This window comes from Anomaloglossus baeobatrachus, chromosome 5 (genome assembly GCF_048569485.1).
Source record: "Anomaloglossus baeobatrachus isolate aAnoBae1 chromosome 5, aAnoBae1.hap1, whole genome shotgun sequence".
NCBI lineage: Eukaryota > Metazoa > Chordata > Amphibia > Anura > Aromobatidae > Anomaloglossus > Anomaloglossus baeobatrachus.
The window spans coordinates 567,644,773-567,663,925 of record NC_134357.1 but is presented as its reverse complement, the minus strand read 5'-3'; the positions used below and the strand labels follow the sequence as shown (position 1 = coordinate 567,663,925).

Sequence of the window (19,153 nt, the reverse complement as noted above, 5' to 3'; positions counted from 1 at the left end):
TGCGTGCCGGCTGCCTGTCGGTGCCGGCTACCTCTCTGGCCCGGCAGCCAGCTGCTTCTCTGTGCGGGTGGGAGGATGGCCTGCTGGCTGCCACCATTTGCATGCGGCTGTGTAGACTGCGGTGGCTGTGTGGCAGGTGTCCCAGTGTGTCCGTGGTCCCGGTTTCAAATGATGGTGCCGGGAGTCAGCGTGTGAGCAGATGGAGCTCTTGAATGAGTATAAGACGGAGCCCATTTTTTTTTAACCTTTTTTTATCTCTAAATTTGGGGTGCGTCTTATAATCCGGTGCGTCTTTTAAAATAAAAAAATACTGTACTTTTTTTTTTTTGCAGATGACTGTATTGGAAGCTCAGAGGATCTTCTGGTATTTTCCAATTTTAAAGATGATCTTGGAATTAAACCAGATATATATGAAGACCATCACATCATTCCAGATATACCTTCAGTCTTACACAGTAAAGATCTATCATCTGATACATTTCAACATGTTCTATGTTCTGACTCATTACAGACTGTTCAAAATAAAAAGAACAGATGGTATGTTGAACATCGAAGAGCCCATACAGGGGAGAAGCCATTTTCATGTTCAGAATGTGGGAAAACCTTTCAGCAAAAATCAAGTCTTGTTGCACATCAGAGACTTCATGCAGGGATGAAGCCATATTCATGTTTAGTATGTGGGCAATGTTTTCTAGGAAAATCAGATCTTGTTAGACATGAGAAAGGTCACACAGGGGAGAAGCCATTTTCATGTTCAGAATGTGGAAAATGTTTTAAAAGAAAATCATGTCTTGTTAGACATCAGAGAATACACACAGGAATGAAGCCATTTTCATGTTGGGTGTGTGGGAAATGTTTTATAGGAAAATCAGATCTGGTTAGACATCATAGGATTCATACAGGGGAGAAGCCATTTTCATGCCCAGTATGTGGGAAATGTTTTACTTATAAAGCAGATCTTGTTTCACATGAAAGATCTCACACAGGGGAGAAGCCATTTTCATGTTCAGAATGTGGGAAGTGTTATAGCATTAAATCAAAACTTGTTAGACATCAGAGAAGCCACACTGGGGAGAAACCTTTTTCATGTTCAGAATGTGGCAAGTGTTATTCTCATAAATCAACTCTTATTGTGCATCTGAGAACTCACACAGGGGAGACAAGTAATTTTCATGTTGAAAACGTTTTACAAAGCAATTAAATCTTAAATACTAGAAATTATAAGTGAGAAAAAAACTTACATTTTTTTAAATCTTTCTATTGACAAATTGTACAAATGTTACTGTCAAAAGTAAGTCACATGTCTAAAAGTGGAAGGAAGATTGATTTTAGAGGATTAAATGTTGATTAGAAGTAGAGATGAGCAGACCCATGGAAGTTTGGGTTTGGCTGGACTTTAGTTAAAAGTTTAGTTTGGGATCCGGACTTTACTTCAGACCCCGTACCCCATATAAGTCAATGGGGAGCCAAAGTTCTGTGCTAATTTTAAATGGTTGTAAAATGAAACAAGCTGGGGGTAAGAGCAGGCCAATTGCTTTACAAACATGTGAATAGGAAATAATTAATAATAAAAAAAAAAAATCATGTGGGGTTCCCCCTGTTTATGACAACCAGCGCAGGTAACACAGACAGCTGCGGGCTGCAGCCATCAGCTGTCTGCTTTACCATGGCTAGTTATGAAAACATAGCGGGTATCCCATGCCTTTTTTTTAATTATTTAAAAAAATTATTTAAAAAAATGGAGTGGGGTCTCCACTATTTTTGATAATCATGTAAGGTAAAGCATACAGCTAAGCTGGTATTATCTGGCTGGGAAGCCCCATGGTTATTTGGCACTTTCCAGCATAAAAATATATCAGCTGGCCCAGTAGTGGCGCCTCCATTATAAGCACCAACTCTGTCTCTTTGATTGGCTCTTCCCGAATGCCCTGGTGCGGTGACAATCAGGGTAACATTTTTGGGGTTGATGTCAGCTGTGAATTGACAGCTGGCATCAAGCCCAGGGGTTAGTAATGGAGAAAACGTTCTCATAACGAGGCTCCATAGGTCACTGACGATCTATAGTAGGCCCAGAATTGGAATTTCTGACGAGCGTAAAAAATGTCATACCCACCGCTGACCGGGAATGAACTGTAAAGCCTAGTTCTCCAAATGTTCTCAGAACAAAACTCCCTAGGAATTGATGGGCGTCATGGGAATTTACACTTTTGGATTACGTTGGAAATTCCAGGATTTCTTTTGAAATAATTGGTGAATGAGAGAGTGTGGGGAGTCTTTATCCCAAAAACTCTTTTTCTGTGTGTGTTTTTTAACTCTACACTTAGGGGTGTCTGATAGATGCCTATCAATTATCAAACCCTGGGCTTGATGCCAGCTATCGATTCATAGCTGACATCAACCCAAAAAGTATTACTCCAATTCCCATCGTACCAGGGCAATCGGGAAGAGCCGCGCAATGCACCAGAATTGGTGGATCTAATGGTGCGCAATGCGGGCTTATATTTTTAGTCTGGGAAGGGCCAAATAACCAAGGACCTTCTCAGCTTGATAATACTAGCCATAAACTGTCTCCTTTACCTTGGCTATTTATCAAAAATAGGGGGGGGGGCACCGTGTCATTTTTTTTTTAAATTATTAATTTAAATAATTAAAAAAATGGTGTTTGATCCCCTCTATTTTTGATATCCAGCCAAGATAAATTAAACAGCTGAGGGTTGCAGCCCGCAACTGTATGCTTTACCTGGGCTGATTATCAAAAAAAGGTAAGAGCTCATGCAATTCTTTTTTTAAATTTTGCCTTTTGCTCACACCGGTACATAGGCATCGCCCACACGTAATAAAACTTGTTGATTGGCTGTGCTGTAGCCTTTTAACAAAATTTATTAGCATACGAACACAGATTTTATTTTTCAGAGTCTGTGTTTGAGTTTAAGCACCGAACACCCGGTGACTGGTATGAACACCAAATTTTGCCGTTCGGGTTCGCTCATCCCCAATTAGATTTATGCAACTACCATTAAACATCAGTAAACAGACTTCAAATAACATTTGTAGACTTTTCACCATTTATGTAGAATATTTTCCATTTACATAAACACTATGGCTCCGATTAATTACCACTGGAGTTGTACACTCAAGTCTTAGTTAAGTGGCATTGTGTAGTAAGAGGCGCCTGATTCATTAACAGGTCCACACCACTTACAGGGGTTTTCCAGGACTTTTTTTTTTAACTAACAGGAAGGAAGTTACTAACTACCTGCCTTTTGTGCCCGGTGCCGATCTCTTCTGGCACAGAGCGGTCACTGAGTGGAGATTCAGCAGCTTCCACTGAGATCACGTCAACAGATCAGCGGCTTCTCTTCCAGGCTTTTCTGTTGACGAAGTGTGACTGTTAACGTCATTATGATTGACAGTAGACTCCTTGCTGCCTAACTGCGGGTAACCAGGCTGTCATTCACCATGATGTTGGAAGTCATGTCCTTTCACCAGAACAGCCTGAAAGTGGAAGAGCTGCTTTATTGATGTGGACCAGCAGAAGCTGTCAGTGACAGCTCTGAGTCGGCGCTGGGTACAACTGGCAGGTAGTAAGCAACTCCTACCTGTTAGTGTTTAGGCCCATAGTTAAAAAAAAAAAAAAGTCCTGGACAACCTCCTTAAGGAATCAAGACGCATCTTACAAGTCGCATGCACCTAACCAGAAATCTCACTTCAGTCAATAATGGGAGTAACATTTCTGGCACAAGAACACCACGTCTGATCATTAATTAGATGGACAGGTGTTGCCAGGCCCTGTCCCATGCATTTTCTACCCACTATGCCGCAGCTAGATGGCACTTGCGTGAAAACGCCAAAATTAATAAAACTTTTGAGGAACTTTGCGTTATGCAAACATTTGCGACTTTACAAAGTATTTTACACCAGTTTCCTAGCGTTAACACTTTGATGTATTGGGCCCCTATAACTGCATTTTATAAGGGTTGATTACGGCTTCTCTTTTATACAGTACCAGAGGGGATGGAGTGATGATGTGGGGATGCTTTGCTGTTGACTGTGTTAGTGATTTATGCCAAATTCAAGGAACCTTTCTCAAGCATGGCTATCACAGCATTATGGAACAACATGCCATCTTATAATCTGGGTTGACTTTGTGGGGGCATTTGTTTTGCATCAGGACAATGATCTAAACCGCACCTCCACGCTATGTATGTGCTATGTGACCAAGGGGGAGGCATGGAGTGCTGCATCAGATGACATGGCATACTCAATCACCCAACCTCAACCCAATTGAAATGTTTTTGGACACGTATCACAATGTAAAGGCAAAGCAGCCACCAAGTATTAAGGAGATCTGGGAACTCCTTCAAGACTATTGGAAAGGCATTCCAAGTGACTACCTGAGGAAACTGCTTGAGAGAATGGCAAGGATATATAAAGTGGTCATCAGAGTGAAAGGGGCATCTAAGGTATAACATATAATCTGGTGTGTTTACGGTTTGTTTGTCAATATGTTACTTTGGGAGTTTTACTGCCTTCATTCTGAATACAATGTGCATATTCCAATAAAAACATTGCATGAACAGGTTGTGTCCAAAGATTTGACAGATGCAGAGGCACCCAGCTTGTTACATCTCATAATTAGGTTGTCTTATTAATCAGATGAGAATGCCTGGCCAGTGGATGATTCCCTCTTTAACTGTCCTGATCAAGTACAACACCCTCAATGCACATCTAATGTCAGCTTAGGTAAAAGAGAGAAGTGTTAGACAATCCCTATAAAACGTGTAAACAAAGATTAATAAACATCTGCTTTTTTACTAATATTCTGGTCTTTGTATCTATAGTTTCATTGTTTGGATCAAGCATGCACCAGATACCGGACACATGAGGCCCACGAAGAAATTTATTGGGGCTCGTGGAGAACCAGTAGGTGCCAGTTCACTCCTTCATCTGTTAAAGTAGATATTTTGCCAAGCAAAAAAGTGCTTATCAGCTCTCTGCCCTGACTTGCAGTGATGCCGCTGACCTCTTGACATTGCTACCACCACCGCAGAGGTAGCAGGGAATGGTAAGCACGCGATGGAGGAGCCAATAATTGAATCTGCAGACTATTATTTTAGATTAGAGGGGAGTGCTGTTACTAAGAGAAAAAAATAATAGAACAGTAAAGGGGGCTTGTGAGTGGGGGCGTAGTATAGTGAGGGAGCAGAGTAGGGGGCAGTATTATTATATTATTATGGTTAGAAGCTGACCTGAAATGGCAATTGATTGCTGTACTAAGCTTGATTCTACATTCATGCACTGACAGTGGGTCTGGTGCTGCATTCATGTACTGATGGTGTTTGATATTGCATTCATGATCTGTGGATCTGATCTTGTACATATATAGCTTTCCATAACTGGTCAACTTTCAAAAGGTAGAAGAGCTAACAAGAGGATCTGCGATCTTGGCCCTAATTGTTACCAACAGGGAGGAAATGGTTTAGGAAGTAAATGTGGATGGGAATTTAGGAAGCAGCAATCATGCTGTCCTCAAATTTTGGATTACAGGAGGAAGACCTGCGAGGATTCAGACTTTAAGGTTAGGTTTCAGAAAAATATTTTAATAGACTCAGAAAAAGGGTGGGACAGGTCCAATGGCCGGATGATTTAAAGGACAGATGTGTTCAAGGAGGATGGGAGATTTTGCTAAATGAAATTCTTACTGCACAATCAGTAACAATCCCTAAAAGAAGGAAGAATTGGAAGCATTTAAGACCAGGATGGATGAACACAGAACTTAACCACCTGCTAAAAAGGAAAAAAGAAATGTTTATCAAGTGGACAGAGGGAGGCATATCTAAAGAAGAATATAATACTATCTGCAGGGCAAGTGTTAGAAGAGCTAAAGCCATTAATGAAGTGAGGCTTGCAAGGGAGACCAAAAGCAATAAAAAAAAAGGATTGGGGGGTGTATGTATTAAAAAAAAGTCAAAGATACTATAGGATTTTTACAGGATGAAAATGGTGAAGTGGTCAAAATGATGTTGAGAAATCCGAACTTTTAAATTCCTATTATGCCTCTGTGTTTTCTAAGAAAGCAAGTGTAACTGAAGTGCAATGTCTGCTCCCCTCTGCTCCTGTTGACTTCTCTGTACTACAGTGACTTATGCTATGTCATCTTTACATTATGTTTAATACTCACTGATGTATGACTGTATCTTCCTCTTTGTAAATCTTATCTGATGGTGGAAGGTGTGATATTTTGTAGACTAGAGTCCGGGTGGGGGTCAAGTGTCCTGTTTCCTTTGATTCCTTCATCATTCCATGGTGTGATCAGCATTTGCTAATTTCGCCTAATAAGCTGACCTCCCACAATCCCCCTTACCTACTCCTCTAGTCTGCCCTATATATCTGGGGCTGTCTTAAGGGGTGCACACGTGCGGGGTGCTGCATGCGTGCCATCATTGCTAAGTGCTGGGCAGTTATTTCAATGGCAGTTAGTCAGGGCAGGAGGCAGCAGGTAAACTACTCTTTGACATCTTTTGTGTCAAACATGATGTTTTCTGTCCACTTTCACCGCCCTGTCCCCCCCTCCATCACCACTCATCCACATCAGCCCCTCTCTCCTCCCCTCTCCTATGTACAGCTCCCAGGCGCTTATCACCTATCTGAATAATCTCAATCCATCATACTCCAGGGTCTGCCAGAAATAGCCATGCCACAAGTCCAAAAACCATCTCACCTTTCTCCTGTTACTTCTACTTCTCTCAGGCGATATCTCTCCTAATAGCGGTCCACCCCATGCTAACTTTACCCCCTCCTCCACCTCCCATAGAAACCCTGCTAACCTCATTGACATTAGTTGTACACCTTCACTCCCCTCTTTTAATTGTGCTCTTTGGAATCCACGGTCTGTATGTAACAAGCTTCCTTACATCCACAACCTCTTTCTCAATAACTCTATTAATCTACTAGCCCTCACTGAAACCTGGATTCTGGATTCTGACACTGCTTCCCCTGCTGCCATTTCTCATGGTGGTTTACACTTTACCCATTCACCCAGACCTAAAAACAGACATGGTGGTGGAGTCGGTTTACTCCTGTCCCCTCAATGCACTTTCCAGGTCATCCCCTCACCTCCATCACTCTCATTCCCATCCTTTGAGGTCCACACCATCAGGCTCTTCCATCCCCTTTCCCTCAGAGTTGCTGTCATATACCGTCCACCAGGCTCACCCACCCAGTTCCTTGACCACTTTTCAGCCTGGCTACCACACTTCATGTCCTCTGAATTACCAACCCTTATCCTAGGAGACTTCAACATCCCCATGAACAGCCCCTCCTCCCTATCTGCATCTCAGCTTCTATCTCTAACCACCTCCCTTGGCCTCTCACAGCTCTCATCCTCTGAGACACATGAAGATGGTAACACCCTTGACCTGGTCTTTTTCCGCTTCTGCTCAATCTCTCACTTTGACAACTCACCTCTTCCCCTCTCTGACAACACCATCCTCTCCTTCAAGCTCACAAACCCTCGTCCGCCCCAGCATGCTCCCACCTATCACACATTCAGAAACCTACAGGCCATTGACTCTCAAACACTTACAGACTCTCTACACTCATCACTGTCCCCTATCTCCTCACTTTCCTGTCCTGATCTGGCTTTAAACCACTACAATGAAACACTCAGAAGCACCCTGGACCAAGTAGCACCCCTCACTCTCAGAACCTCCAAACACCAAGTAAAACAGCCTTGGCTCACATCACAAACTCTATTTCTCCAGCGATGCTCTAGGAGTGCCGAACGCCTATGGAGGAAAACCCGCACACCAGAAAACTACACCCACTACAAGTTCATGTTAAGGACCTACAACTCTTCCCTTCATCTCGCCAAACAGACCTACTTCACCACCCTTATCTCCTCACTATCCAACAATCCAAAAAAGCTCTTTGACACCTTTCACTCCCTCCTCAGTCCCAAAGCACAGACCACTATCACAGACCTTCATGCTGATGACCTGGCCTCGTATTTCACAGAGAAAATAGAAAACATCCGATGAGAGATCAGCTCCCAGCCACCAAGCATTGTGAATCCCATCCCTCCCCACATCCCATTCAGCTCACTTTCCACATTTCACCCAGTCACAGAGGAGGAAGTCTCCAGGCTCCTCTCTTCTTCTCGTCTTACCACTTGCCCTACTGATCCCTTTCCCTCACACCTACTCCAGTCCCTCTCTCCGGTTGTCACTACTCACCTAACTAAAATCTTCAATCTCTCTCTCTCTCTTCTGGTATCTTCCCCTGTTCCCTCAAACACTCTGTCATTACTCCATTATTAAAAAAACCTTCTCTTGATCCGTCATGCACAAGCAACTACAGACCAGTCTCCAATCTCCTCTTCATCTCCAAACTCTTAGAGCGCTTGGTATACTCTTGTCTCACCCGCTACCTTTCCACTCACTCTCTTCTAGATCCTTCACAGTCTGGCTTCCGCCCTTTACACTCAACAGAAACTGCCCTTGTCAAAGTGACCAATGACCTGTTGACAGCAAAACGTAATGGTGACCACTCTCTGCTTATCCTTCTTGACCTCTCTGCCGCCTTCGACACTGTTGACCACCATCTCCTTCTCTCTATGCTCCATTCTATCGGCCTAAAGGACACTGCTTTCCTGGTTCTATCCTTTCTTTCTTGCCGCTCATTCAGTGTATCATTTGCTGGCTCCACATCTTCTCCTCTTCCTCTCACTATTGGGGTCCCTCAAGGTTCAGTCCTCGGCCCTCTTATTTTCTCCCTCTACACTGCCCCAATTGGAATGACCATCAGCAGATTTGGCTTTCAGTACCATCTTTATGCTGATGACACACAGCTATACACCTCATCCCCTGAACTCACCCCCGCTGTACTACAGAACACCAGTGATTGCCTGACTGCAGTTTGCAATGTCATGTCTGCTCTCTATCTGAAACTTAACCTTTCCAAAACTGAACTTCTTTTCCCTCCATCTTCCAACCTTCCTAAACCTGACATCTCCCTCTCTGTGTGTGGCACAACGATAAGTCCTAGGCAGCAAGCCCGCTGTCTGGGTGTTATACTTGACACTGTATGTGAGAGGTGAAGGAGAGATCAATCTCTTACCCGATCCTGCCGCTTGCACCTCAAGAACATCTCTAGAATCCGCCCCTTTCTCACAATGGAAACGACAAAAACCCTCACCGTGGCCCTGATCCACTCTCGCCTTGTCTACTGTAACTCTCTATTAATTGGTTTCCCCCTAACTAGACTCTCTCCTCTACAGTCCATCCTTAATGCAGCAGCCAGGGTCATCCATCTGGCCAACCGCTACTCGGATGCCTCTGCTCTGTGCCAGTCATTGCACTGGCTGCCCATATATCACAGGATCCAATTCAAACTGCTTGTCCTCACCCACAAAGCTCTCCACAATGTGGCACCCCCCTACATCTCCACCCTCCTCTCTGTCTAGCATCCCACCCGTTCTCTACGCTCTGCAAATGATTTTCGACTAACATCCACACTAATTCGAACCTCCCACTCCCGAATCCAAGACTTCTTCCGAGCTGCACCAAACCTCTGGAACGCTTTACCCCAAGAAGTTAGGACGAATCACAACTTACTCAGCTTCAGACACTCCCTAAAAACGCATCTTTTTAGGGTGGCCTATCACAATCCCTAGCCAAACTAATTTCACCTAATCCCTCCAACTTCTCAGAAACTTACCCAACGTCAAACTCCATGGCACCCAAATGCATCTCAAGGCTCTGGCCAACTGATCCAGGAAGCCATTATCTATCCCCCATTTTCTTGAGATGGCTGGATTGTCATTGTAAATGAGCACTTGTACCTTGTAGCCCGCCCAATCTCATTGTAGATTGTAAGCTCTCACGAGCAGGGTTGTCTTTTTTTCCCTTTAAATATTGTATTTTCTATAACTGTTACTTGTTTATATATGATCCTCCTGAATTGTAAAGCGCTGCGGAATATGTTGGCGCTACAAAAATAAAGATTATTATTATTATTATTAACTGATCTTTACCGTACTATCAAAGGAATAAAAGAATCAAGACTATCTATAAACAGAGAGATCGTGAGGGAATACTGAGCTAACATAAATGAATTTAAATCTGCTGATCCAGATGAATTACATCCCAGGGTACTGAAAGAGATAGGAGAGGAAATTGCAGAACCACTAGCCAGAATCTTTGAAAATTCCTGGAGAACAGTAGAAGTCCCAAAAGAATGGAGAAGGGGGCAAATGTTGTCCTTATCTTCAAAAGAGGAAAGAAGATGGAGCCAGGAAATTACAGGCCAGTGAGCCTGACTTCTATACCAGGAACAATCTTTAAACAAATTATTAAACAGCATGTATGTACTGTAAGTACTTGGATAAGAATACAGCAATGAACCAGAACCAGCATGGGTTTGTAGCAAACAAGTCATGCCAGACTAATCTAATTTCATTCTATAATGGACTCATTGACTGGGTGAATCAGGGAAATGCGGTAGATATAGTATATCTCAACTTCAAGTATTTAATAAAGTATCTCATACTATCCTTATTGGAAAAGTTAACCAAGTATGGGATTGACAAGGATAGGCTTAGGTGGATTCATAACTGTGTTAGTGATTGTACTCAGAGTGGTAATAAATGGTTGCACATCCAATTGGAATAGTGTTTCAAATGGGGTACAACAAGGCTCTGTCTTGGCCCCAGTGTTGCTCAAAATCTTTATAAATGATCTAGATAATGGTAGCTATAGGTAAACTAATCAAATTTGCAGCTAACACTAGAGAAGACAGAAAGATTCAGAAGGATCTAGATAAGCTGAGACAATGGGCAGCGATTAATAGAATGCTATGTAACAGGGAGAAATTCCAAATTCCACATCTGGAAAAGAAAAACAAAAATAATATCTACAGAATGGGAGGAATAGAACTAAGCAACAGCACGTGTGAAAAACACTTGGGTATACAAATAGATCACAAATTGCATATGAGTCAACAGTGCGATGCAGCAGCAAAAAAGGCAAACACAGTTATGAGATGTATTAAAAGAAGTAAACAGGCTAGATCATGTGAAGTAATTATCCTCCTCTACTCCTCTTTAATCAGACTTCATTTGACATACTGTGTACAGTTCTGGGCACCACATTCTAAAAAAGCAGTCTCAGAGAAAAGGTATCAGGATGAGTGGACTGCAAACTACGTCCTATGAGGAACGGTTAAAGGATCTTGGAATCTTTACCTTGCATAAAAGATGACTGAGAGGAAATTTAATAGGTGTCTACAATATTTGAAGGGATGTCACAGTGTAGAGGGATCATCTGTATTATAATTTGCATATGGAAACTCAAGAAGCAATGGAATGCAGCTGAAAGGGAGAAGATACAGATTAGAAAAAACATTTTGACAGTGAGGATGATCAATAAGTGCAACAGGCTGCCACGAGAGGTGGTGAGTTCTCGTTCAATGGAAGTTTTCCTACAGAGGCTGGACACACATCTGTCTGGGATGGTTTAGTGAATCCTGCATAGAGCACTTGGCTCCACACTACAAACATCGTACATGTGATGGGGGATGTGACAGCATTTAAGAGATGTTGGACCGGTGACCAAAGTTTATTGTGTCACCTTAAGAAAAATTCACAAAACAGTGACACGATTTCCGAGGATTTGCAACATAATGGCAACAAAAAAAAACAAACAGTGCGTGACATGGTAATCAAATGTCAAGGCAAATAAACAAACACTGGTCCTTCCCAAATCCAGCAGAGAAGACAAGGCAGGTATCTGATATTAACAAGTCAGGAATAAACAACTGCAAAGACAAGGTGTCATGGTCGTCTCCCTGTTTTCGGAGACTACTGGCAGCTTGAGCATTGGAGCCCCTTATCTCTATCTGGGACTCTGCATTTAAATGTTGTTTTGTTTCCTTTAGTACCTAAACGGTCAATGTCAGTTTGATGCTGCCAGCTTCTCCAGCAGTTTCTAGCCGAGTGCTTCAGCTGCAATTACTTTGTAGTCACACCTATCAGGTTTAAATAGAGGTGCTACCCAGCAATCCCTGCTGCTGATACAAATCCATTTGTATAAGGGCCCCCTTGGTGGAAGGAGCTGAGTTGAAGCATTCCAGAAGCCGGACCTTATCCTTTTGTGTTGCGATATTTCCTGTGTTTGTTTTCCTTTCCTTGTGCTTCTGTATTGTAGTGGCGAGTCTAGTGAACTCATCGGCCTATTCAAGGAGAGCAAATGGGGTCTAACTTGGAAAAACAAGAAGGGTTAGTGTAAATTGCAAGGCTGAACTTGAGTAGTCGTGAGGGACACAACTACTATGAACATATGTAAATAGCTGTTGCAGCACTCCTAGAGAAGATGATTTGAGTGCCAGGATGAAAGAGAAAAAAAAGGGCTGCCGCTCAAGAACCACTGATCTAAGGATGGTGACTTGAAAATGGTGACTTCTGAAAATCAATCTCTTTCATCAGGGCAAAAAAAAAATCATTTTTTTTGTACTGATTAAGGAGACTGATTCTCAGAAATGTGTTGACAAATAAAAAAATCCCTAATTCACCATCCTTGACTCAAAGGTTCTTAAGCACCATTGCAGTTTTTCTCTTTCATCCCCCCACTTAGATCGATATTAACAAGTGGCAGACAATTTGTCATACAGTGGTACCAGGATTAAATCTCAGAAGCAGATTTTTGTGCTTCCAAGACACAACAATTAACAAAAAACATCAAATATGTCATAGTTTTTACCTCCTTCTTAGGACCAGTTCCTGTGTGGGCAGAGCTGTTCACAACCCCTTAAACATCCTCCATATTATTATTATTATTTAGCAGCCTTCAGTTCAATCTGGAGCCATGACGACTTGATTTGTAGGAACCCTCGATCTTGTGCAAGTCTAGATAAGTCCATCAGGGTCTTCTCCACCATTACAGTGCCTTGCGAAAGTATTCGGCTCTGGGCGTGCAATGTTATTTGTCCTCGTTAAGTTAATACTTTGTAGTGCCAAATTTTGCTGCGATTACAGCAGCAAGTCGCTTGGTGTATGTGTCTATCAGTTTTGCACATCGAGAGACTGAAATTCTTGCCCATTATTCCTTTGCAACAGCTGGAGCCGAGTGAGGTTGGATGGAGGCGTTTGTGAATAGCAGTTTTCAGCTCTTTCCACAGATTCTCGATTGGATTCAGGTCTGGACTTTGACTTGGCCATTCTAACACCTGGATACGTTTATTTTGTGAACCATTCCATTGTAGATTTTGCTTTATGTTTGGGATCATTGTCTTGTTGAAGACAAATCTCTGTCCCAGTCTTTTGCAGACTCCAACAGGTTTTCTTCAAGAATGGTCCTGTATTTGGTTCAATCCATCTTCCCATCAAGTTTAACCATCTTCCCTGTCCCTGCTGAAGAAAAGCAGGCCCACATTATGATTCTGGCACAACCATGTGTGACATTGGGATGGTGTGTTCAGGGTGATGAGCTGTGTTGCTTTTACGCCAAACATATCGTTTGACATTGTGCCCAAATAGTTCGATTTTGGTTTCATCTGACCAGAACACCTTCTTCCACATGTTTGGTGTGTCTCCCAGGTGGCTTGTGTCAAACTTTAAATGCCACTTTTTAAGCATATCTTTGAGAAATGGCTTTCTCCTTGCCACTCTTCCATAAAGGCCAGATTTGTGCAATGTACGACTGATTGTTGTCCTATGGACAGACTCTCCCACCTCAGCTGTAGATCTCTGCAGTTCATCCAGAGTGATCATGGGGCTCTTGGCTGCATCTCTCATCAGTCTTCTTCTTGTTTGGGATGAAAGTTTGGATGGACGACCGGGTCTTGGTAGATATGCAGTGGGATGATACTCCTTTCATTTCAATATGATCACTTGCACAGTGTTCCTTCGGATGTTTAAAGTTTTGGAAATCTTTATGTAACCAAATTCAGCTTTAAACTTCTCCACAACAGTATCACGGACTTCCCTGCTGTGTTCCTTGGTCTTCATGATGCAATCTGCGCTTTAAACTGGACACTGAGACTATCACAGAGCAGGTGTATTTATACGGAGACTTGATTACACACAGGTGGATTATATTTATCATCATCAGTCATTTAGGACAACATTCGATCATTCAGAGATCCTCAATTAATTCTGGCATGAGTTTGCTGCACTGAAAGTAAAGGGGCCGAATAATATTGCACGCCCTACTTTTCAGTTATTTATTTTTTAAAACAGTTTAAAATAAGCAATAAATTTCGTTCAACTTCACAATTGTGTCCCACTTGTTGTTGATTCTTCACCATAACATTAACATTTTTATCTTTATGTTTGAAGCCTGTAATGTAGGAAAAGGTTGAAAAATTCAAGGGAGCCGAATTCTTTCGCAAGGCAATGTAACTTGATAGTATCAAGCCTTTGGGTTGCTGGTATTTCTCTTCACCTTGTTCCTTCTATTCTTCCGACCATGATGTCCTTCTCCAATGATTGCTCTCTCTGTGTGATGTGTCCAAAGCAGACAAATCGTAGCTTGATGCTTTGAGTGATATGTGCGGTTTGATTTGTTTCAAAAGTGATTTGTTTGCTCCTTTTGCCTTCCATGGTATTGATAACATCCTTCTTCAGCACATTAGGAAGCTTTGATTCTTCATCTGACTTGTATCTTTATCGTCCAAGTTTTGCTTACATACAGTGCCTACAAGTAGTATTCAACCCCCTGCAGATTTAGCAGGTTTGATAAGATGCAAATAAGTTAGAGCCTGCAAACTTCAAACAAGAGCAGGATTTATTAACAGATGCATAAATCTTACAAACCAACAAGTTATGTTGCTCAGTTAAATTTTAATACATTTTCAACATAAAAGTGTGGGTCAGTTATTATTCAACCCCTAGGTTTAATATTTTGTGGAATAACCCTTGTTTGCAATTACAGCTAATAATCGTCTTTTATAAGACCTGATCAGGCCGGCACAAGTCTCTGGAGTTATCTTGGCCCACTCCTCCATGCAGATCTTCTCCAAGTTATCTAGGTTCTTTGGGTGTCTCATGTGGACTTTAATCTTGAGCTCCTTCCACAAGTTTTCAATTCGGTTAAGGTCAGGAGACTGACTAGGCTACTGCAACACCTTGATTTTTTTACCTCTTGAACCAGGCCTTGGTTTTCTTGGCTGTGTGCTTTGGGTCGTTGTCTTGTTGGAAGATGAAATGACGACCCATCTTAAGATCCTTGATGGAGGAGCGGAGGTTCTTGGCCAAAATCTCCAGGTAGGCCGTGCTATCCATCTTCCCATGGATGCGGACCAGATGGCCAGGCCCCTTGGCTGAGAAACAGCCCCACAGCATGATGCTGCCACCACCATGCTTGACTGTAGGGATGGTATTCTTGGGGTCATGACTACATGGTGGGGTGAAATGTAGTCTATCTCAAATGTGTCCCGGTCATACCTGGCAGTAATCTATATATTTGTCTTAGTATTGAGTAATAGATTCTCATTTCTTTGGAGATGTGTCCTTAGTTAACATACATTGCAACTCCTCCTCCTCTTTTGTTAGTTCTATTCTTTTTAAATAAGTTGCATACTTCCATTTGTATGTTCCAATCGTGCGTGTCACTCCACCAGGTTTCTGTGATGCTGATGACATCCTAGTTTTCCTTCTGTATTAGGAGCTCTAGTTCTTGTTTGTTTCCCATGCTTTGTGCAAAAACATTTTAGTTTGTGCTCTTTTGCTCCCCTTTTCTTAGATTCCTTCTGAGTATCATGTCCTCTTTACCACATCTACTATCCTTGTTTATTATGTCCTTTAGCTGTATGTTCTTGTCTGGCACTTTTCTTCCCATCCCTTCTTCTTCTAAAAGCCCTCCTGATGAATGAGGCAAGTCTTTTCACAAATGTGTGTTTTCCAAGGTTTTGTGAGGTGTAACCCATCTTTAGCGAGGAGTCCTAAATGGTCCAAAAATCCGAATCCTTGCTGTCTGCACCACCATCTTAGCCAGTTGTTCACTTCTAGCATCATATTCCATCTCCTGATGTCATGACTATCAACTGAGAGGATTAATGAGAAAACTACCTGCATATCCATTTCCTTCACTTTCTAGTCTAGTAGGAGTCCCATGGTCGATTTTTCCATCTTCAAACTTAGTAATAAGTCGTTCATTCCATCTACGCTTGTTGCTATCAATGTTGTATCGCCTATTTATTTAAGATTGTTGCCGAACTGCCCTATGACATTAGACTCAGAATGTGGAAGGTTGTGTATCAAGGAAGTCCCCTGTATAGGAGAGCAAAAGCCACCCATCCACTCCCGCCCCCCTCCCAACCAGATGCAGGATAAAAAATGCTAATAGAGGAACTGGTGTATTATGGTCCATGAAGACAGACTAGTGATTATACACCATTAAAGTACACACGCCCCACTCCGCTTCATACAAAGTGAATATAGATGCCCGGCTACACTCAGTACACATCATATACACACGTCTGGCTCTGCTCCATACACATTGCACACCTATCTGGCTCCACACTTTATACACATGGCTCAATAAATACACACAGACCTGACTTTGCTCTGTAGACACCCAGCTGTGCACCATACATGTCATACACAGACCCGGCTCCGCTCTGAACACATCATACACGGCTCTTCTCTAAACATGTCATAGATAAAACTAGAAAAAGAAGTGCTGATAGGGTCTTACCAGATAAACAGAGGAGTAATGTATAACAGCATACACTCACCTAATGTGGTTGTGAGAGTCACAACCACCACAGATAGCATAAGATAATGGTGGCTGCCGCAACCCCACGTGGAGCAGTCTTCAAAGCAGGAGAGGAGAAGGGGTGCGCGGCATTATCCCCTGCTCCTGCTTTGAAGACTAAACATGTCAGACAGAATCAGATCCCGTCTGTATACACATATCTCTATAAATACACACAGACTCGGCTTCGAGCTATACACGTTATACACAGACCTGGCTCTACTCCTCTCAGACCCGGCTTCACTCCATACCCAAGTACAGAGACTTGACTTTGCTCTGTACATGCCATACACACACCCAGCTCCACTTTGTACACATACCCAAGTTTGCTATATACACACACATGGCTCCACTCCGTACACATTGTACAGACATGGCTTTGCTCTGTAGATGACGTACACACATGGCTCTGTGTCGTACACCCGTGGCTACGCTCTGTACACCTTATACACACGCGGTTCCAATCCATACACCTCGTACACACACAGCTCCACTCCGTACACACGCAGCTCCGCTCTGCACACGTCGCACACACATGGCTCCGCTCCGTACATCTCGTACACACGCGGCTCCACTCCTTATACATGCATCTCCGTTCTGCACACGTCGTACACACACACACACACACACACGACTCTGCTATGTACACATCGTACACACACGGCTCTGCTCCGTACACCCCGTACACACACGGCTCTGCTCCATACACCTCGTACACACTCGGCTCTGCTACATCCACACTGTAAACCCCTCCTGACCCCACACATAAACTTCCCCTCATCCAGCACCATGACACCCAGCACAGCAGAGTCCTGCATACACTGAGGAGCTGATCATGTGACCCCTGACTCCTCCCCTCCATGTGACATCATCACAGGTCCTGGAAGCACAGAGCAGCCATATATCTGGTGTGCGGCTCTGCAGGTGGAGGTAGGTGCACGGTCTCTATTATTCTCCATCGGGATTAGTCGTTATTCACACTTGTGTGACCGGTTTTTCGTGTGCTGCAGATATGACCAATCTTTGTGTAATTTCTGTGTAATCCATTTTTCGACTCAATCCGCTTGGCTCACCATTGTCCTCCGCGGGCCACTTGTTTATTTTCCAGCTTGTTCCACAGTCTCCTCAGAGTAGTCTCCTAGAATAAACATTGAGGCTCTGAGGCCTCTCTGGGCGTCATCATCCTGATCTCCACAGCCTTACTGACTGACTGAGCTTCTTGTGGTTTTCTTTTTTTTCCCCCCTTTCCCTACTCTAGATGTATTGCTTCTTGTTTTCGGGCTGCGCTGTAGTTCTCAATGTTGCCTTTCCAGGGGATAAATCGGGCTCTGTTCATTAATTGTGCTGCTTTGTATTTTTACAAAGACGTTTTACCTCAAAGAAAGTAATTTTCTTTCTTTGAGGTAAAACATTTTTTTTTTTTTCCAATTTAAAGTTTTATTAGTTTTCAAAGAAGAGAATACAAACAATATCACTGTCCGTCGTAAACAATATTGATAAACAAGGGGCCTTCACGGCGGGTCAAGCCTCAGGCTCAGCAATCTTTACAACTGTCAATGAAAAATATTTGGACAACATGACTTTCTAAGAATAAAAGCCTAGCGAAAGTAAAGAGAAGTGAGCAAGGGAGAGAATAGATCAGAAATGAGAGGGGAGGCAAGGGAGGGAGATCATAGTATCATAGTATCATAGTTTTTAAGGTTGAAGGGAGACTCTAAAGCCCACTTTACACGTTGCAATTAGTTGTACAATCGCCTTTGCGATGTGACACGCCCAGGTCACATACGGGATCTTATGAGATTGCACATTGGTCGTTCATTTGCTGTCACACGAGCGTTAGTAGTCTATGTTAAATTGGTCAATTTTGTGTGCGATCCTTTAGCTCATGTGTTCTGTGACGTATGCATTGGGCACCTTTTTTTTTTTTTTATTTATTGACTTGCCAAGCGTGTGTAATGTGTAGGGATGCGTTTTTACTATGTCATCTGCCATTCAGCTCTGCTACATGGCCGCTAACAGCAGACACAGACAGCCATGTAGCAGCGGTGAATGGCAGATGACAGCAGACACAGACAGAGCCGCACTGTCAGAATGAACTCGGGTGAACTTCACCCGACTTCACGGTCATGCTGCGGCTCTGTCTGTGTCGCGCCCTGATTAGCGGTCACCTGTGAAGGGCTCACCGGTGACCGCTAATCTCCTAAATTACTGAAGTTAGCAGCCCTCTCTCATACTCACCGATACCCGGCGCTGCACAGCGTTCACACTGCTCCGGCGGCTTTTACTGTTTTGAAAAAGCCGGCCGCCCATTAAACAATCTCGTATTCCCTGCTTTCCCCGCCCACCGGCGCCTATGATTGGTTACAGTGAGACACGCCCCCACTCTGTGTGACAGGTGTCAC

At 43.0% G+C, this 19,153-nt stretch overlaps 1 protein-coding gene across 1 annotated transcript in view; it reads left to right on the top strand.

The window, feature by feature from the left end:
* LOC142312375 (oocyte zinc finger protein XlCOF8.4-like) overlaps positions 1–5,165 on the top strand; it is a 43,761-nt gene extending 38,596 nt beyond the window's left edge. Inside the window, exon 7 of the mRNA XM_075351315.1 lies at positions 333–5,165. Within this exon, the coding sequence (XP_075207430.1) occupies positions 333–1,201 (869 nt within the window). The 3' untranslated portion in view covers positions 1,202–5,165. The remainder of the gene's footprint in view (positions 1–332) is intronic.
* Positions 5,166–19,153: the final 13,988 nt, after the last annotated feature.